The 18,197-nt window shown below is 38.7% G+C and overlaps 1 protein-coding gene across 3 annotated transcripts; it reads right to left on the bottom strand.

Moving 5' to 3' along the window:
* Window positions 1-2,241: 2,241 nt before the first annotated feature.
* Window positions 2,242-12,249, bottom strand: LOC130099667 (uncharacterized). 3 transcript variants are annotated; one of them, XR_008808431.1, is made up of 8 exons: window positions 9,876-12,249; window positions 9,460-9,649; window positions 9,277-9,388; window positions 8,173-8,429; window positions 7,858-8,057; window positions 7,252-7,411; window positions 3,736-3,876; window positions 2,242-2,328 (listed from the first exon to the last, which is right to left on the bottom strand). XR_008808431.1 is itself a non-coding variant. In XM_056265458.1 (8 exons), exons 2-8 carry the CDS (start codon window positions 9,644-9,646, stop codon window positions 2,270-2,272), a joined length of 1,116 nt encoding a protein of 371 aa, XP_056121433.1. In that variant the 5' UTR covers window positions 9,647-9,649; window positions 9,876-12,244; the 3' UTR covers window positions 2,242-2,269. The 3 variants fall into 3 exon arrangements, 2 of the variants coding, with proteins under 2 accessions (XP_056121433.1, XP_056121434.1); XM_056265458.1 differs by having other exon boundaries at window positions 9,876-12,244; XM_056265459.1 differs by lacking the exon at window positions 9,876-12,249 and having other exon boundaries at window positions 9,460-9,721.
* Between the last annotated feature and the right edge of the window lie 5,948 nt (window positions 12,250-18,197).

The following is an 18,197-nucleotide window of genomic DNA, read 5'->3' as shown; positions in this document are numbered from 1 at the left end:
ACAATTAAGCCATAGCAATGCCGCATGTCAGCCGTAAACAAAACAAATGAAGCAGAACTGGCCCACATCTGGCCCAGACACCAAAATTGCTGTGGCCCAATTCCGGCCCACACTTGACACTTTCATCTGGCCCACATACCGCGTGGAATGATGGCACTTGGGCGGTCCGCTCCTGTTTGCCAGATTTGGGCCACAATTAAGCCATAGCAATGCCGCATGTCAGCCATAAACAAAACAAATGAAGCAGAACTGGCCCACATCTAGCCCACAGTTTAAAGTTCAAAGGGTATGTGGGCCAGATGAAAGTGTCAACTGTTGGCCGGATCTGGGCCACAGCAATTTTGGTGTCTGGGCCAGATGTGGGCCAGTTCTGCTTCATTTGTTTTGTTTACGGCTGACATGCGGCATTACTATGGCTTAATTGTGGCCCAAATCTGGCAAACAGGAGCGGACCGCCCAAGTGCCATCATTCCACGCGGTATGTGGGCCAGATGAAAGTGTCAAGTGTGGGCCGGAATTGGGCCACAGCAATTTTGGTGTCTGGGCCAGATGTGGGCCAGTTCTGCTTCATTTGTTTTGTTTACGGCTGACATGCGGCATTGCTATGGCTTAATTGTGGCCCAAATCTGGCAAACAGGAGCGGACCGCCCAAGTGCCATCATTCCACGCGGTATGTGGGCCAGATGAAAGTGTCAAGTGTGGGCCAGATCTGGGCCACAGCAATTTTGGTGTCTGGGCCAGATGTGGGCCAGTTCTGCTTCATTTGTTTTGTTTACGGCTGACATGCGGCATTACTATGGCTTAATTGTGGCCCAAATCTGGCAAACAGGAGCGGACCGCCCAAGTGCCATCATTCCACGTGGTATGTGGGCCAGATGAAAGTGTCAAGTGTGGGCCAGATCTGGGCCACAGCAATTTTGGTGTCTGGGCCAGATGTGGGCCAGTTCTGCTTCATTTGTTTTGTTTACGGCTGACATGCGGCATTACTATGGCTTAATTGTGGCCCAAATCTGGCAAACAGGAGCGGACCGCCCAAGTGCCATCATTCCACGTGGTATGTGGGCCAGATGAAAGTGTCAAGTGTGGGCCAGATCTGGGCCACAGCAATTTTGGTGTCTGGGCCAGATGTGGGCCAGTTCTGCTTCATTTGTTTTGTTTATGGCTGACATGCGGCATTGCTATGGCTTAATTGTGGCCCAAATCTGGCAAACAGGAGCGGACCGCCCAAGTGCCATCATTCCACGCGGTATGTGGGCCAGATGAAAGTGTCAAGTGTGGGCCAGATCTGGGCCACAGCAATTTTGGTGTCTGGGCCAGATGTGGGCCAGTTCTGCTTCATTTGTTTTGTTTACGGCTGACATGCGGCATTGCTATGGCTTAATTGTGGCCCAAATCTGGCAAACAGGAGCAGACCGCCCAAGTGCCATAATTCCATGCGGTATGTGGGCCAGATGAAAGTGTCAAGTGTGGGCCACAGCAATTTTGGTGTCTGGGCCAGATGTGGGCCAGTTCTGCTTCATTTGTTTTGTTTATGGCTGACATGCGGCATTGCTTTGGGCTAATTGTGGTCCAAATCTGGCAAACAGGAACGGACCGTTCAAGTGCCATCATTTCACGCGGTATGTGGGCCAGATGCAAATTATGGCACTTAAGGCAGTCCCCTCCTGTTTGCCAGATTTGGGCCACAATTAAGCCATAGCAATGCCACATGTAACCCAAACACAAACCAAATAAACCACACCTGGCCACAGTTGATTTTTATACAAACCCTGGTCTTTCCCAACATTCCTCATGCAGAATGGAATGGTGGCACTTTTGCAATTCACTCCGGTTTGCCAGATCTGGTCCACAAGCAGGCCATTTGTTCAGCCACATGTGTGTCAAGAATTACATAAATAAACCATAACTGTGTGTTTTTGTGTGTGCATGCTGTGCCTGACACTAAGAGAAATATACACTAAAGAGAAATTTAAAAATGCCCCCTTTCTATGTTAAAAAAAGTTACAACAGATGATTTAAACACATTTCTGAAAACATTTGCATTATTTATTAATATTTTCAAAGAACAACCAAGTGCAAGTTTCAATTTTCAAAACTGGAAAGCAATCTAAAAAAAAATAGTAATAATAAACAAACACAAAATATGTGCATATAAAATATCTTAAAACTAAACAAAAAACAAAATATGTTTCCAGTTGGTCATCCCAAAAAAAAGACAACGCAGAAGTAAACACACTTTTAAAACACTGACAAATGGAGCCATCCAAAATTAAAGAATTTGACCTCCTTGACTGGGCCCATCTGCGTCATCATGGCAATCTTGCAAGCCTTTATTGGATACACAAAAAAACAAAAACTGTTGACTCAGTAACAGAATGCTGATTTTACAATAGTGTTTTACTAGCAATAGCACATTAATACTGAATGGGGAAAAAATGGACTGGACCTACCAGTGCATTAAACAGTTTGGTAACTCTAAAGGCCTATTTATACTTCTGCGTCGAACTCACGCCGTAGCTGCGTCGTAGGCTGTGTGTAGCGCGCGTACCCTTCAGCGTACCCTGACGTGCACCTCTCCAAAAATGTAACAACACGTCAACTCTATGTGGACGCAAGCGCTGTGATTTGTCTGCCAGGACCGCTCCCTAGGGTTTCACATGCTCCCTCTACAAGTGTAATAGCGCGTCAACGCGGACAACGACGCAAAAGTATAAATGAAAACCAACGCGTTGCCTACAGCGTAGAAGCTCCGGCGTAGGTCCGACGCAGAAGTATAATGAGGCCTAAAGGCCTTAATTGTTAACATTAATTAATGTATTAACTAGTATTAACTAACATGAACTGCATTATTTATTAAGCTTTTTTAATTTTTCAGTCATTCACTGTTTGTTCATGTTAGTTCACAACTTTTGATTTAAATAATGCATTTGGGAGAACATTAACTAAGATTTATAAATGCTGTAAAAGAATTGTTCATGCCTCATGTCAACTAAAGTAGTTAAAGGGATAGTTCACCCAAAAATGAAAATTCTGTCAGTAATTACTCTCCCTCATGTTGTTCCAACCCCGTAAGACTTTCGTTCATCTTCGGAACAAAAATTAAGATATTTTTGATTAAATCTGAGAGCTGGATCACTCCTCCATAGGCTTCTAAGGGATTGAAACTTGCCAGCCCAGAAAACGTATTAAAAACATTGTTAAAATAGTCTGAGTGACTACAGTGGCTCAATCTTAAGTTTATCAAGCGACGAGAATACTTTTCGTGCGCAAAAAAACAAACAAAAATAACGACTTTATTCAACTATTCATTTTCGGCTGCTTACCTGGCATAAACTAATATAATTTATTTTACTGGACATTTTAAAGCTCATAACCATATTTTATTGTTACTTGAAGAACTTAGAGTGCAGTGTTATGTTGCATCATGCAGTATTTGTGCAGAAAAGTAAGAGTAAATGTCTGTTACCTCAATAAATGTAAGGTCATTCCTATTTTATTTGTGTACATTTTAATCATTAGCATTACAAGCACACTCTTTTTACGACTAAAATAACAGTAAGGGTAAAAAAAAAAACTGAATTCCCAAACATGGAAATGGAAAAAACGGAATTAGCAAAAATGAAAAAGGAAAAAACGGAATTTGGGAAAAAATAAAACAGATTTTCTAGGGCCATAATCAAGTATTCAGACAGACCATGGTATTATACACATATAGCAAAAACACAACTGACTTACAGGTGTCTTGGGACCTCCTCCGTTTCTCCCTTTCTCTTCTCCCTCCGTCTCGGTCACTTGACAGATGAAGCCATTTTTTAATAAATGTTTCAATTTCTTGATCAGTGGCCGCAGCTGTCAGTCTATTGGTTCTGACCGTTCCTAAAAATATATAACATTGTAAATGCAAGGATGGATTAGACAACTTTTAAAATCTTAGGACACAATTAGCAGGAAGACAAGCATTAGCCAAATGCATACTTTGCCAGTGCCACTCTAAATAACATTTTGGCCACGGACAAGGACACTTTTTGTTTCCGGATGCCCAAAAGGCACAAGTTTAACCTTTTTTTTTAGCAAACAAGGGTGACTAGGAACATGTAATTGTATAGATATGTTTTCTTGTTTCAGAGGAGTTTAAATATGAAGAAACACAAAGGCCAAATTCCCTTAATCATCCATCACTAGGGATGTCAACGATAATACAATTGCCGATAATACATTTAATCGATACAACTTATCGATCATTGATTAAGCAGGTTCATGCGCGTGCGTGCTGCTCAACCGCGAAAGCGTGCCGGAGTTATGTTTGGGACCATTTTACACTTTCATCAAGACTATTAGTTTGTGTGTGCATTCGCAGCCTTTTGTTTTGTGCAAATGTAAGTTGTAATATTGTTTATTTTGTGGATGCCTATCTATATCTGATTTATCTCATATTGGATGCATTTGGTTAAGAATTAACTCTATAGTAAAGCGTCAGCTTCAGCACGTGCAGCTCAAACGGCAGTGCACGACTAATAATGACTATTGGGACTGTAATATTACATAACATTATAAAGAGAACAATATTGTAATAAAACATTGTGAATTATTTGGGTTTACTGCCGTGTCGCGTTGCTCCAGGAAGAGCGCGTCCACAACATGAGTAGTTCTGAATGAATGGCACATAACTTAAAGTTCACTTGTGCATGCGTCATTTTGGGCAGATATAATTTGTAATATTATGTTTATTTTGAATATATATGATTAATCTCATATAGGATGCGTTTCTTGTAGATAAACAACGTGCTAGCAAAGTGCTCCAGTTTAATGGTAGCAGATTCATTCAGCGCGTGCAGTTGTTCCAGGAAGAGCTCGTCCACAACAGTCACACATTCTAAGCGCATATGAGGCGCGTTGGTGACACGTTGTATTAGTAGTTATTTTTGATTATTAAATAATTAATTTAATTATCAACCACATCAAAACATTTTACAATCCTACTAGCCCTTTAATTATATTTAAAACCCTTCTCATTGATTTGGTGAGGAACATAGCGTTTTGAGCAGCATTTGCAGACGCTGTCATGCTGTTGGCCATAGCCACTGCAGTAGATGCATATCGCACTATAAAGGCTAACAGATCAATCAATTAATTGATTGTTAATTTAAATTATGATCGATCATGGGAATTTGTGAAAATTGACATCCCTATCCATCACAATGAGTAAAACCAAAGAATATAATTCTGATGTGCAGCAAAAGATTGTTGAGCATCACAAAATAGAAACTGGCTGTAAGAAAATAGCTAAATTATTTGAAAATAATTCAGAAGTTTCAATCAATTAAAGATGTTACAAAAAATCTGCCAGGAAGAGGACATGTCTATATTTGTCTTAAATTAAGACAATATAGACACGGTGAGGAGGAAAGTTTGTAGGGCTGTCAACTTTAGTCGTTTAGTCGAGTAATCGGTCGATGCCGTCTTGGTCGACTGACATTCTTATTGGTCGACCGGTTTTTTTTTTTTTTTTTTTTTTTTTTTTTTTTTACCAATAGAAAGAAATTTTCAATGATTTACTCCTTGATTTGTATTCCTTTATAAGCAGTTATATATTACTGTATAATATAAATCTAAATATAATTAGCCTATGGTTTATCCCCAACTTTAAATGCTTTAATTTAGGCTATTTTGTAACAGCGCCACAGTTTAGCACACACACATAGAACACTCGGTGGCTGGCTGCGCTGCTGCTTCGTGCTCACTAAGGGATATAGGTAGTTTAGCTGTATTCATTCAGTTAGAACGCTACTTGTTTCGGTTTTATACACTATATGTTTTATCTCGATGCGGCGTGGACGCACTCGAAAAAAAAAAGAGCGCGTCGCACCGCGACCGCGTTGCTTCCATCATGAGCGCGCACACCACGCGCCTACATTTGAAATCGAACTTGAGCGCGCAAAAGACGTGAGCAGTCCCTTTAACGGCTTTATCATGCTGACTCAATAGATTGTGTTTTCTTGATATATTTTTGTTTTTATTTGTACACTTGAAGTATTTGAAAATAGCCTAAATAATGTAACAAAACGAAAATAAACCTATATGCGGTCCTACATTATTATTAGGATTGTTTTTTAGGCTCTCTGGGTTTTTTGTGTGTTTGTTTTAAAACGCCTAGATCGGCTGGACAAAAGTTAACCCATAGCTTTGAAAGTAAAGAAAAATATACAGCCTGTATAAACGAGAGCTTTTGTTAGGATGTTTCATTATGTGGCAGATAGCAGTTATATTTTTTGAGAGAAGGAAAGTGCACGCACGTTGTGGTAGGGATATTGTTAAGGTTTTAATGGTATTACCACTCTTACCGATACTGCTTATCGGTCCGGTACTTTAACAGTATTTTTATCTGTTCTTTTTGTTAACTATCTATAAATTACAGAAACGTTTGTCTGTCTGTTAACCACTTATCTCTTGAACCGTTAGTCCGGTGGATTTCAAACTTGACAGGTGTCTTAATCACACGACCACTAAACAGCGCTGTGAGATCCAGTGAGAAGCGCTTGAATTCAGCGAAGAACACAAATGTTTCAGTGATTTAAACCAGTTTAAAGGCAGATGAAACAGCGCTGACAAACAGGAGAAACACTGTGCGCAACGATACAGTCAGAAGGCTTTTCCGTACAAATTCTCATCATTTACCACGGATTTACTGTAATGTTAGCCTACTAATATTAACTGCACTATGAAATGTGAGATATATATATTTAATTGTATTCAGCAAGTAAACATCTGATCTGATAAACGCTGCGCTGCAGTTTGGACTTTGAGCCGAGCTAATAAATGTTCAGTGTGGCACGATTATCGATTTATCGAACATTATCGAACATTTATCAAACACTTGATATTGTTTTATTGAGAAAATTTATATTGCGATAATTTTCATTATCGTTTTATCGCCCAGACCTAACTGTAAAGTATACTTCTTTTTAGTAAGGGATGCATCAGGTAATATGGATTGCCTGTTGCATCAGTTTCTTATTGTATGAGAGCTCCATGTGTGGAGATGGACAGCTATGTTTGGGATTGTTTCCACAATAAAGCTTTTAGTGACAAACTGCTGGCTGTCATACCCGTGCATAAGTATGCATTTAAGTGTTTACTTTTTTTAATCAACCTTTTTTAATAATTACGTAATTTGAGCAAATATGCATCAAGCATGCAAGCAATAGAGAATGGACTTATTAGACTGAAGATGCAATGTACTGTAACACTTACCAGTAATGACATCTTTCAGCTGCAGTTTGTGGAAAGCTGTTTTGCCATTGATGCCACGCCAGTTAAGTTGTTTGCCAAGGGAGTTGGTAATACAGTGCCCCATAACCCGCCAAACGCTATCCTTAACATCGACTCCTCCAATGAAGCTCAATGCAGTAATCTAAAAAAGATCATTTAAAAAAACAGGGATAAATGTTTTATATAAACACTACTCACAGTTACCCAATTCAGAATAAAATAAAAAATACATAAAATCACTTCACACTTAGTTGGCATTTAGAACAATCTCTTTGTTGGATACTTGCTTTCTTAACCTGTTATCTACTGTAGGACTGTCAATCTATCACTGATGCAGTTCCATATTCAACTGAAAACATGAAGTTGCAGTGTCCTTGAGGTTTAAACACAAGATTTTACACCACAGTAAAACAAAACAAAAATATCAATAAAAAAAAAAAAAAAAAAAAAACGAGTTTAAAATATAAATTTTAGTTTTCCATGGTCTAATAAAGTGGAATATTAATATATTGTCTGATTAAAATTTAGTCAAATTGAATGTATGTTGGAGTAGTTTATGCAATAGTTGTAAGGCAAAGTGTTAGTTACCATTTTTTTTTTGAGGTCAGCCTCTTCCCTCAGACGTTTTTCCACAGCCAGCAGGGAGGTAAGATCTTTCAGCGGCAGTAAGTCTCTGTCGATGGGATCCTGCCCATGAGCAGGTTCGCCCATTTTCTGCATGTTCATCAGGATGACTTTTAGTTGATCCATCATCATTTCCTGATTTGTAAGAATTCTATGCAGAAGAGCTAAAAATAAAAGACAAACATGTGATTTATGCAATTTTGACAGATAATTAATTGTATTCACCTGTGAAAACAAATCTAGAAAGAGACATGAGGACTTATTTAATAAATCACTTACGAGCAAGACCACTTAAAGTAACTGTTCCCGACTGTTGTGCTTCAGAACTTCCCATAGACCGACTGGGTTCGGGGCTTTTTTCAGCACGCCAGGGCTCAGGACTTGTCATCTGCTTTGGGGTTTGAGGCTTATTTTGAACTCTTCTCTTTATTGCAGACTCAATTGCAAAGTTTGGTCCTGTTATCTTTGGGGCTGGAGGCAACGATCCTGTTTGTTTGACCAAATCTTCGTCGTCACTCTCAAAACGAATGTTTGGTCTTGTCAGGGGGCACAGAAAATAAAATCAAAGTTTATTTTAATCAATTTCAAAGATCAGTCTCAGTCTAGTCTGGTAGTGTCTCAAATTTCTGCTGTTCCTGTTCCTCCCTGCCTGCCCTGTTTATCGCTTCTGTCACCACTATCTCCTAGTTGCCCAACTGTTTCCCTTAAGAATCGTCAATGTTTTGTGTTCCTGCCTTTATCTGCCCAGCTGTACCCTTTTTTAGATTTAAGCTTGTATTTAAAGCCAATGTCCAAGGTTTCCCTAAGCATATATTACAAGCATATTACCCCCCAACCAATCTAAACATTTAGCAGAAATGTTAATGCACTAACAAATCTAAGATCTCTTTAAGTAGTGACACGTCATCATGGTCAGAGTTTGAGGCCGAACATGTAATAATGTTAGGAAAATAATCAAAATGTGTGTTTTTGTTTTGTTTTTTACTAATAATGCGATTTAATTGACTATTTTTAAGCTCTTTATCTTCTGTATTATTCAACAAAGACAAGCAATAAATCATTGTATAATATGGCTGGAAACTGGGAATCTTTAGTCACCTCATGATCATGATTAAGTCACCTCAAAAAATGTTTTTGATGGAATTACATACTGTATGTATTTATAAAAACTTTTTTTTTTTTTAAATAATGACACTTTAAAAAATAAGTTTTACACTTTAAATTACACTTTTTAAATGTAGCTTATATAAACGAATATAGCTTCAAAACATAAACATAAAAGCAAGTAAATATTAAATAGGAACAAAAACATATTACAAGCAATAAACATCTTTTTTTTTTATGCCTACAGCAATAGTAGTAGAATGGCACTTTAATACTTACAGCCTTTTTCGCTTTTTCTTCGGAATTTCGTCCACAGCTTCTTCCTCTGCTGTCTGAAGGTCGGTTTGTGTTTCCGCTTGAGGAAGTTTCAGACGAGCAGCTTTGTAGGTTGCTGTAAAGAAATATCATTAGATCTTTTTTTTAACAAGTGAAGCCTATTGGTAAATAATAATATGTCCATACCAGCTTTATATAAAATTCTAACAGAATATGCGTCCCACATGTTTCCAGGTTGCTCCTCACTTCTTATGGCCTTTACTAATTCATCACGTCTGTATTGAGCAGGCCATTGACATATTTCTTCTTCAACCCAAAGTGCTGGTACCACTTCAACTTCTTGGGTTTCTAGAAACTCTACAATGTAAAACATGACCTAGAACAGAAAGAGGCACAAAGTAACTAACATTAAGAGTATGCACTTATAACTTTTGGACTTTTTTAATTTAAACAAATGAACATAATTAGAAACCATTTTTTTTTATGATAATCATAATAAGGGCTTTAAAAGGTGAATGATGATTTAAGTGCACATAAATGTCCTTATTAACACATGTTTCAGAACCAATGCAAGTTATTAGAAGTATAAATATGGTACACACCTACTGAGATAAACCAAGGCAGGCTGGACTCTGTCACTGCTGTCTAATTGTGATGCCAGTCTGCACATAAATTCATTTTGAAAAAGATTGGACTATCTAAAATTCAGCTTTAAAGTCTACCAAAACACCACGCTATGAATGACATTTAGGATGGGTCTGCATGAAGAAGTGGAATGACAACAAATCCAACCTCCACAGGCAACCGGACACACTTCTGCATTTTGGCATCTAATGTTAAGCACATCAGCTTTGGTGACAGATCTGACACAAAACAAATTCCCAAATCAGTGGACACAATGGGATAATCAAAGAACTTTGCAATGTGTCTATATTCTTTGCAGACAATATATTCCTCATTTTCAAAGACAATTATATTCTGAACCAATAGTATCTTATTGTTCATTTTTATACATCTGTCCCTCTCTGATGTGTTGATGACAAACTCATCTATCGACAGTTCCTTAAATTGGGAGACCGCTCCTGTGAATCCTTCTGGAACAGGTCCATCTGAGTGCAGCATTTTCAATTTTTTGTGAGCTTTCTGGGTTTCCTCATCATTTAAACTTGTTGAATCAAGTTCTGAAATTCTGCGTATAACTTGCTGTAGTGGAGAGCTAGGTTTTCTAACCATTCCTTTAATTTTTTTTAAGTAGTTTTCAAAAGGAAACCCTGATATTAAATCTAAGTGGCCATGCACCTTCACATCATCACTGAGATGAGTTAGACCATGTATGTTGTACACTACAAAACAGTGACCATAGAGTTCACCAAAATGCTTAACAAATGATCTAAGTAGTGTGTTTGCAAAGTCATTTAACAGCAAACAATATGTTGGACTTGCCAAGATATATATGCCCACAGACAACAACATAAAATTTTGGTAAACCTCAGTAGTCAGCACATCCCTCAAAACTACTGGACCAGTGTAAAGTAAGAACTGCCTAAGTTCTGTTGCTTTCCATCGTAACCTTTCATCAAGTGCCCTTGGTCTTCTAGCAAATTCAGAGGGTATGTAACTCTTGAGAGCAAGCAGTTTGCCAGAAATGATAGACACTTGCCTGGATGAAATACGGTAACTCAACTTGCCGCGAGTTCCCATCCACAAATCAAGCAGACGACGCACCACGCCTAAGCACACTAAATGCATATAGTCATGTGGAAATCCACTAACCATGGGAACAGATGTTTCACAAAATGGGGAATGTTGTACATGGTGGTCTTCATCCTCTGCATTTGAAAATGAAACATTGGTTCTTACCCTAGAATTAAGTTCTGGGAATGTCATGCGATTATTAATGTAAATGCCAGACTGTACACATTTATCGCAGCCACTGTATCCATTGTGTGACTTAATACCCTTAATAAAAGCCCTTGCAGGAGCATCACAGATTACCGAGCACACATTCAAGAAGAAGGTCTTTCCATTAACAACAAAACCAGTGCTCAAGGATTTCAACTCACAGACCAGATCCTTCAGATATTCTGACAATGACTGAGGCTTCGAGTTCCCACAGTAAAGAGCAATCAGCACAGGTTTCCTAGTGTAAGCCTGGAGCATTCCTAAAATTGGCCAGAACTGTACACCTGAACTTTTAAAAATTGGAAGACCATCCATGTTTAATTGTAATTTGAAGCTGTGATGATTCCGGACAACTAATGTAAGCTTCTGAAATATGTGGCTGAACATTTTCTGTATACCAAAGTAATGGAATGATCCACTCGCCAAGGAAACAACACTATAATGAGTCTGTGTTTTGAGTAATGTTCTTGCATCTTTTGGCAAAGATGGGTGATGGACTTTCAGTATCGACAAAAGGGCAGACAAAGCAATCAATGAAATGCGAAAATGTGTTGCCCAGTCTCTCAAACATCCTACTAGATCTTCTTTAGTAATATCAAGGCTATCCTCGTCACTTGCTGATTCACTTTCCCCATCACTTTCTGATCCACAGATTGGTGGCAAAACAAAGCTTGAAGTAACTACTTCATTTTCAACACTATGCTCTTCATTAGTACAATCCATACTATCCTCATCATTCAAAGATTTCATAAACTGGGTGACTCTTTTAACAGCCCTTTTCCTTAAATTGCTGCGAGTGATATTCCACTTTTCTCTCTCCATGACACAGTAATTACACCTACAATTACACGAAGTGCAGTCATTAATGAGGTACGCTGAAAAAAGAAAAGAAAAAAAAAAACATTTTTTACATTGATACTTTTTTATTTTGTACCACATGAAATGTATCAGCAGCTTACCTTAATGGTGACAGTGAATTCTAAACTGTAGGCTTTTATTCCCACCAGCAGTTTTCTGTAGCAAATCACATTGACATGTGTTATTAAGGTGAAAAACATCCTGACTCAAAACAGTAAATAAAAAAATAAAACAAAGCAGACAAACTAATTTTAAAATGACTAGGGTATACTAAAAATGTGAAATACAGAATACCTGAACCAACTTGCTCAATAATATCTATTAGGCTATTATTACTTTGTAATCATCTCATAAAAGCTTTTATTGTAATAAAAAGCATGTAGTAATTTGTGCATTATTGTAGTTAACGAAAAATGCTTTCACAAAGTAATACAACTAGTGCAGTTACTGCAGTATTACTGTATGCCCAATGTAAACATGCATGAAATATTACACTAGGCTATATACATTTTTCATCGTTGTGCCAAAATAAGCAAGAGTTAAATACTTTCACCGTGCAGAACCGACTGAAGATTGGCAAGATGAGCAAATATAAATATATTGGCGCGCCCGTTCAATCGATTCATTTCGCATTCGAGAACCATACTAGATCTAGCTTAGAGTTATACTGCCAAAATTATGTTACTTCGAAATTAGAAGTTATTCCATTAACTCACACAACATGGATATAACGAAGCAATCGCCTAGAAAATATAAATGTATCGATTATATCTTACCTTGATTGTTTGCAGATTTCGTCCTCCCTCCAACTGACAATCCTCTGGCCTTTTGGTTTCGAGCTCCTTTTTCGCGCTTTACAGCTACGTTTAAATTTAAAGGCCCGAATCGTCGGTTTGATTTTTTTCAACCTCTAACTGACTTTGGTTTCGAGCGCCTTTTTCACGCTTTACAGCTACGTTTAAATTTAAAGGCCCGAATCGTCCGTTTGATTTTTTTTTTTCAAAGACAACTTCACATGCAGTAAATATTTTGTTATAATAAGTAAGCTGAAACAAAAAAAAATGAAAAAGTTAATTATCAAAATAATAATATTTTCTCACAAGAGCTTCACTAATTTGTCGTTCATTTAATTATATTTCATAAATTATAATGTTAAAATTATATATTTTTTTATCTTTAAGAAAGATAATGTATAGCCTAAAATGACAGTTGCATAAATGTTAATTATATTAAGCCAAAAATGTAATAAAATTAAATGTTTATTTATTTATTTAAAATGTTTATTTAAAATATTACAATATTTTTTTATATTTTCAATATTTTCAATATTTTAATTTTTTCATTTGATTATAGCTATTTTAAATATTTGAATATTTTAAGGGGGTTTCAAATATTACCCTTTGTGGGGTCACACGAACAGTGAATCACAACCTTTTTGACCTATTCTCCACTACAAATCCAGTGCGTTTGTTATAAAAATAGCCAAAGTAGGCTACAACATGTTCCTGGCTCAACATCTTTCTTGATCCAACAGCATTCATATCGACAAATTAGAATTGAAGTTTGAAGTTATGCGAAGTTAAGGCTTTCAACCATGCTTCTATCAGTGTTATTATAATGTCCCTCTGATTGTAGGGTTAGGGTTAGGGTTAGAGTTAGGACTATTTTTATGAACCGGAATGATGTTCCTAGATCAACAAAAATATGTTGATACAGGGACATGTACTTGGCAAAATCATTGTGCCCCTAGCTTTGCACAAATAGCAACTAAATATCTTCTTGCACATCCCAAAACCATAAAAAAACCTCTTCATAAGTTTGAACTTAGACACTTGAACTTTTCTAAACACTCTACCTACAAAACATATGTGAGCACAATGTCATAACATGTGGCCTCACATCCAGCCTTAGGCCATGTGTCTACCAAAGCGTTTTTAGCCAGCTGAAAATGCTATGGCAATCTGAAAAGGCCTAGCTGTGAGCGATTGTGTTTTGGCAGTGCAGCGTTTTTGTTGTTGTTGTTGTTGTTGTTTTGTTGAGATGCTTTGTTGCTATACAGAATATCTGTGGCACAGTTTACTTGTAACTGATTTCCCTGATAATTTGTATAATACTAAAAATGTTTGTATAGTACGGATGTCATATAGACACGTATGTTCGGAGACCAGAAATATTATTTTTCCATCTACTCTATTTGATGTTGTACAGAAAGAATGTTGTGACAGTTGGTCAGTGTGGTATGTGTGGTCCATTGTGATTGGACGGTCTGGTAGAAAGTGACAGTGATGAGCGTTTTAACCAAAGTTTAACATTCTTTAACTCTCGCCGATCTGTAAAAAATGCTGAGTGGTCAGCGCTTTATAGCCAGATAAATTTTTTTTAAAAACGCTCAGCACCTCGTCACACTCATGGCGTTTTAAAAACGCGGCACTCCCATTGAAAACAATTGAATAAACACACCAGTCACGTGAAAAAAAAATGCATTGGTGTACACGAGACACAGCCTGTGTCTGCTGCATCTATACCAAAAAATATTGTTAAATGTTGTTAAAAAAAATTTCAAGGCATTTTCAAAGTCTGTCCTTTTAAGCTAAATTAGTCATTGTCAGAAGTGTTGATAAGCCAGACTTGTCACGTAGGTTTACATTTTTGGGGGGCATATTTTGATTCGAATGTGGGCCAAGTTAGACTTACACCCTGATTAGCCAATGCTGACTGTGCCATATATTTTCTAAATGTGGTACAAATTGTTATGAATTATATGGGCCATATTTGCCATGTCATATGGGTGGCACTTTCGGCTCACACCCAGATGAGGCAGTGCCACTGTACCATATCTTTGCCAAAACTGGCCCAAATACATTTTAAGATAACTGGGCCTCATTTGCAGCATTATATGTGGGCCACTTTTGGCTCACATCTAGATGACCCAGTGCCACTGTGCCATATATTTGCCAAACCTGGCCCAAATATGTTTTAAGATAACTGGGCCACATTTGCAACATTATATGTGGGCCACTTTTGGCTCACATCCAGATGAGCCAGTGCTCGATGAGCTATATCTTTGCCAAACGTGGCCCAGATGTGTTATAAGATAACTGGGCCACATTTTCAACATTATATGAGGGCCACTTTTGGCTCACATCCAGATGAGCCAGTGGTCACTGAGCCATATCTTTGTCAAACCTGGCCCAGATGTGTTATAAGATAATTGGGTCACATTTGCCACATTATATGTGGGCCACTTTTGGCTCACATCCAGATGAGCCAGTGGTCACTCAGCCATATATTTGCCAAACCTGGCCCAGATATGTTTTGAGATAACTGGGCCACATTTGCAACATTATATGTGGGCCACTTTTGGCTTACATCCAGATGAGCCAGTACTCGATGAGCCATTTCTTTGTCAAACGTGGCCCAGATGTGTTATAAGATAACTGAGCCACATTTTCAACATTATATGTGGGCCACTTTTGGCTCACATCCAGATGGCCCAGTGGTCACTGAGCCATATCTTTGCCAAACCTAGCCCAGATGTGTTATAAGATAATTGGGTCACATTTGCCACATTATATGTGGGCCACTTTTGGCTCACATCCAGATGAGCCAGTGGTCACTCGGCCATATATTTGCCAAACCTGGCCCAGATATGTTTTGAGATAACTGGGCCACATTTGCAACATTATATGTGGGCCACTTTTGGCTTACATCCAGATGAGCCAGTACTCGATGAGCCATATCTTTGTCAAACGTGGCCCAGATGTGTTATAAGATAACTGAGCCACATTTTCAAAATTATATGTGGGCCACTTTTGGCTCACATCCAGATGAGCCATTGGTCACTGAGCCATATATTTGCCAAACCTGGCCCAGATGTGTTATAAGATATCTGGGCCACATTTGCAACATTATATGTGGGCCACTTTTGGCTCACTTCAAGATGAGCCAGTGGTTACTGAGCCATATATTTTCCAAACCTGGCCCAGATGTGTTATAAGATAACTGGGCCACACTTGCAACATTATATATGGGCCACTTTTGGCTCACTTCGAGGTGAGCCAGTGCCACTGTGCCAAATCTTTGCCAAAACTGGCCCAGATGTGTTATAAGATAACTGGGCCACATTTGCAACATTATATGTGGGCCACTTTTGGCTCACATCCAGATGAGCCAGTGGTCACTGAGCCATATCTTTGCCAAACCTGGCCCAGATGTGTTATAAGATAACTGGGCCACATTTTAAGGATTATTTGTCGGCCACTTTTGGCTCACATCCAGATGAGCCAATGGTCACTTAGCCATATCTTTGCCAAACCTGGCCCAGATGTGTTATAAGATAATTGGGCCACATTTTCCACATTATATGTGGGCCACTTTTGGCTCACATCCAGATGAGCCAGTGGTCACTTAGCCATATCTTTGCCAAACCTGGCCCAGATGTGTTATAAGATAACTGGGCCACATTTGCAGCATTATATGTGGGCCACTTTTGGCTCACATCCAGATGAGCCAATGGTCACTTAGCCATATCTTTGCCAAACCTGGCCCAGATGTGTTATAAGATAATTGGGCCACATTTTCCACATTATATGTGGGCCACTTTTGGCTCACATCCAGATGAGCCAGTGGTCACTTAGCCATATCTTTGCCAAACCTGGCCCAGATGTGTTATAAGATAACTGGGCCACATTTGCAGCATTATATGTGGGCCACTTTTGGCTCACATCCAGATGAGCCAGTGGTCACTTAGCCATATCTTTGCCAAACCTGGCCCAGATGTTTTATAAGATAACTGGGCCACATTTGCAGCATTATATGTGGGACACTTTTGTTTCACATCCAGATGAGCTAGTGCTCACTGAGCCATATATTTGCCAAACCTGGCCCAGATGTGTTATAAGATAATTGGGCCACATTTGCAACATTATATGTGGGCCACTTTTGGCTCACATCCAGATGAGCCAGTAGTCCCTGAGCCATATCTTTGCCAAACCTGGCCCAGATGTGTTATAAGATAACTGGGCCACATTTTTAGGATTATATGTGGGCCACTTTTGGCTCACATCAAGATGAGCCAGTGCCACTGTGCCATATCTTTGCCAAAACTGGCCCAGATATGTTTTAAGATAACTGGGCCACATTTTTAGGATTATATGTGGGCCACTTTTGGCTCACATCCAGATGAGCCAGTGCCACTGTGCCATATCTTTGCCAAAACTGGCCCAGATATGTTTTAAATAACTGGGCCACATTTGCAACATTATATGTGGGCCACTTTTGGCTCACATATAGATGATTCAGTGACACTGAGCCATATCTTTGCCAAACCTGGCCCATATATGTTTTAAGATAAGTGGGCCACATTTGCTGAAACATATGTGGGCCATATTTGGTTTACATACAGATTAGTCATTGTCAATTGTGCCACGTTTTTGCCATAGGTGGCCCATATTTGGTTTGTCATATTTGGGCCATATTTGTTATCTATCACATGGGCCACTTTAGGCTAAGATTCAGATTACACATTGCCATGAGTGCCGCATCTTTGCCTAAAATGGCCCACATGTGATTTACATTTTTTGGCCCATATTTGCCATTTTACATGTGGGCCACTTTAGGCTCAGACACATTTGGTCCGGGCCATAAGAAGGCCACCAGTGCCGAATCATTGCCTGAAGTGGCCCACATCCGTCTGCTATCTGGGTAATTGAATCTATGTAGAAGAAGAGAGAAGAAACAGGCAACTCAAGGGTGGAATAAAAACATACTAAAACTGTAGTAGTGATGGGTTGTAATTCATTTTTTATATATATATCTTCTTGACAAATTACTCAGGTGTGAAGTAAGAGAGGGATTTGACCTTACTATGGGGGAAGTAATATTTTCTGAAAATATGTTTAAAGGCATGCATGCGCACATACATTTGATTAATAGAACATAAAGCTGTTTTATTTTACATGGAGCAGATCGCCACATGGGGGCTCAACATGTAGTATACATGCTGCTTGATTTTGAGGCATTTTCCAGGTTCCACATAATGTGATGTGACATTCAACTTTGAAGCTTGTGCCAAAAAAAGTTCAATGTTCAAACTCCTCCACTCTTTTGACCGTTGTGCCGTGTCTTACTGTTTTGTTTTAACGTCTTGTGCATGAGCGCCGTGT

The sequence above is a fragment of the Rhinichthys klamathensis genome, unplaced genomic scaffold (assembly GCF_029890125.1).
Source record: "Rhinichthys klamathensis goyatoka isolate OS25496 unplaced genomic scaffold, OSU_Roscu_1.1 h1tg000232l_1, whole genome shotgun sequence".
NCBI lineage: Eukaryota > Metazoa > Chordata > Actinopteri > Cypriniformes > Leuciscidae > Rhinichthys > Rhinichthys klamathensis.
This window is presented reverse-complemented; position numbering and strand designations above follow the sequence as displayed.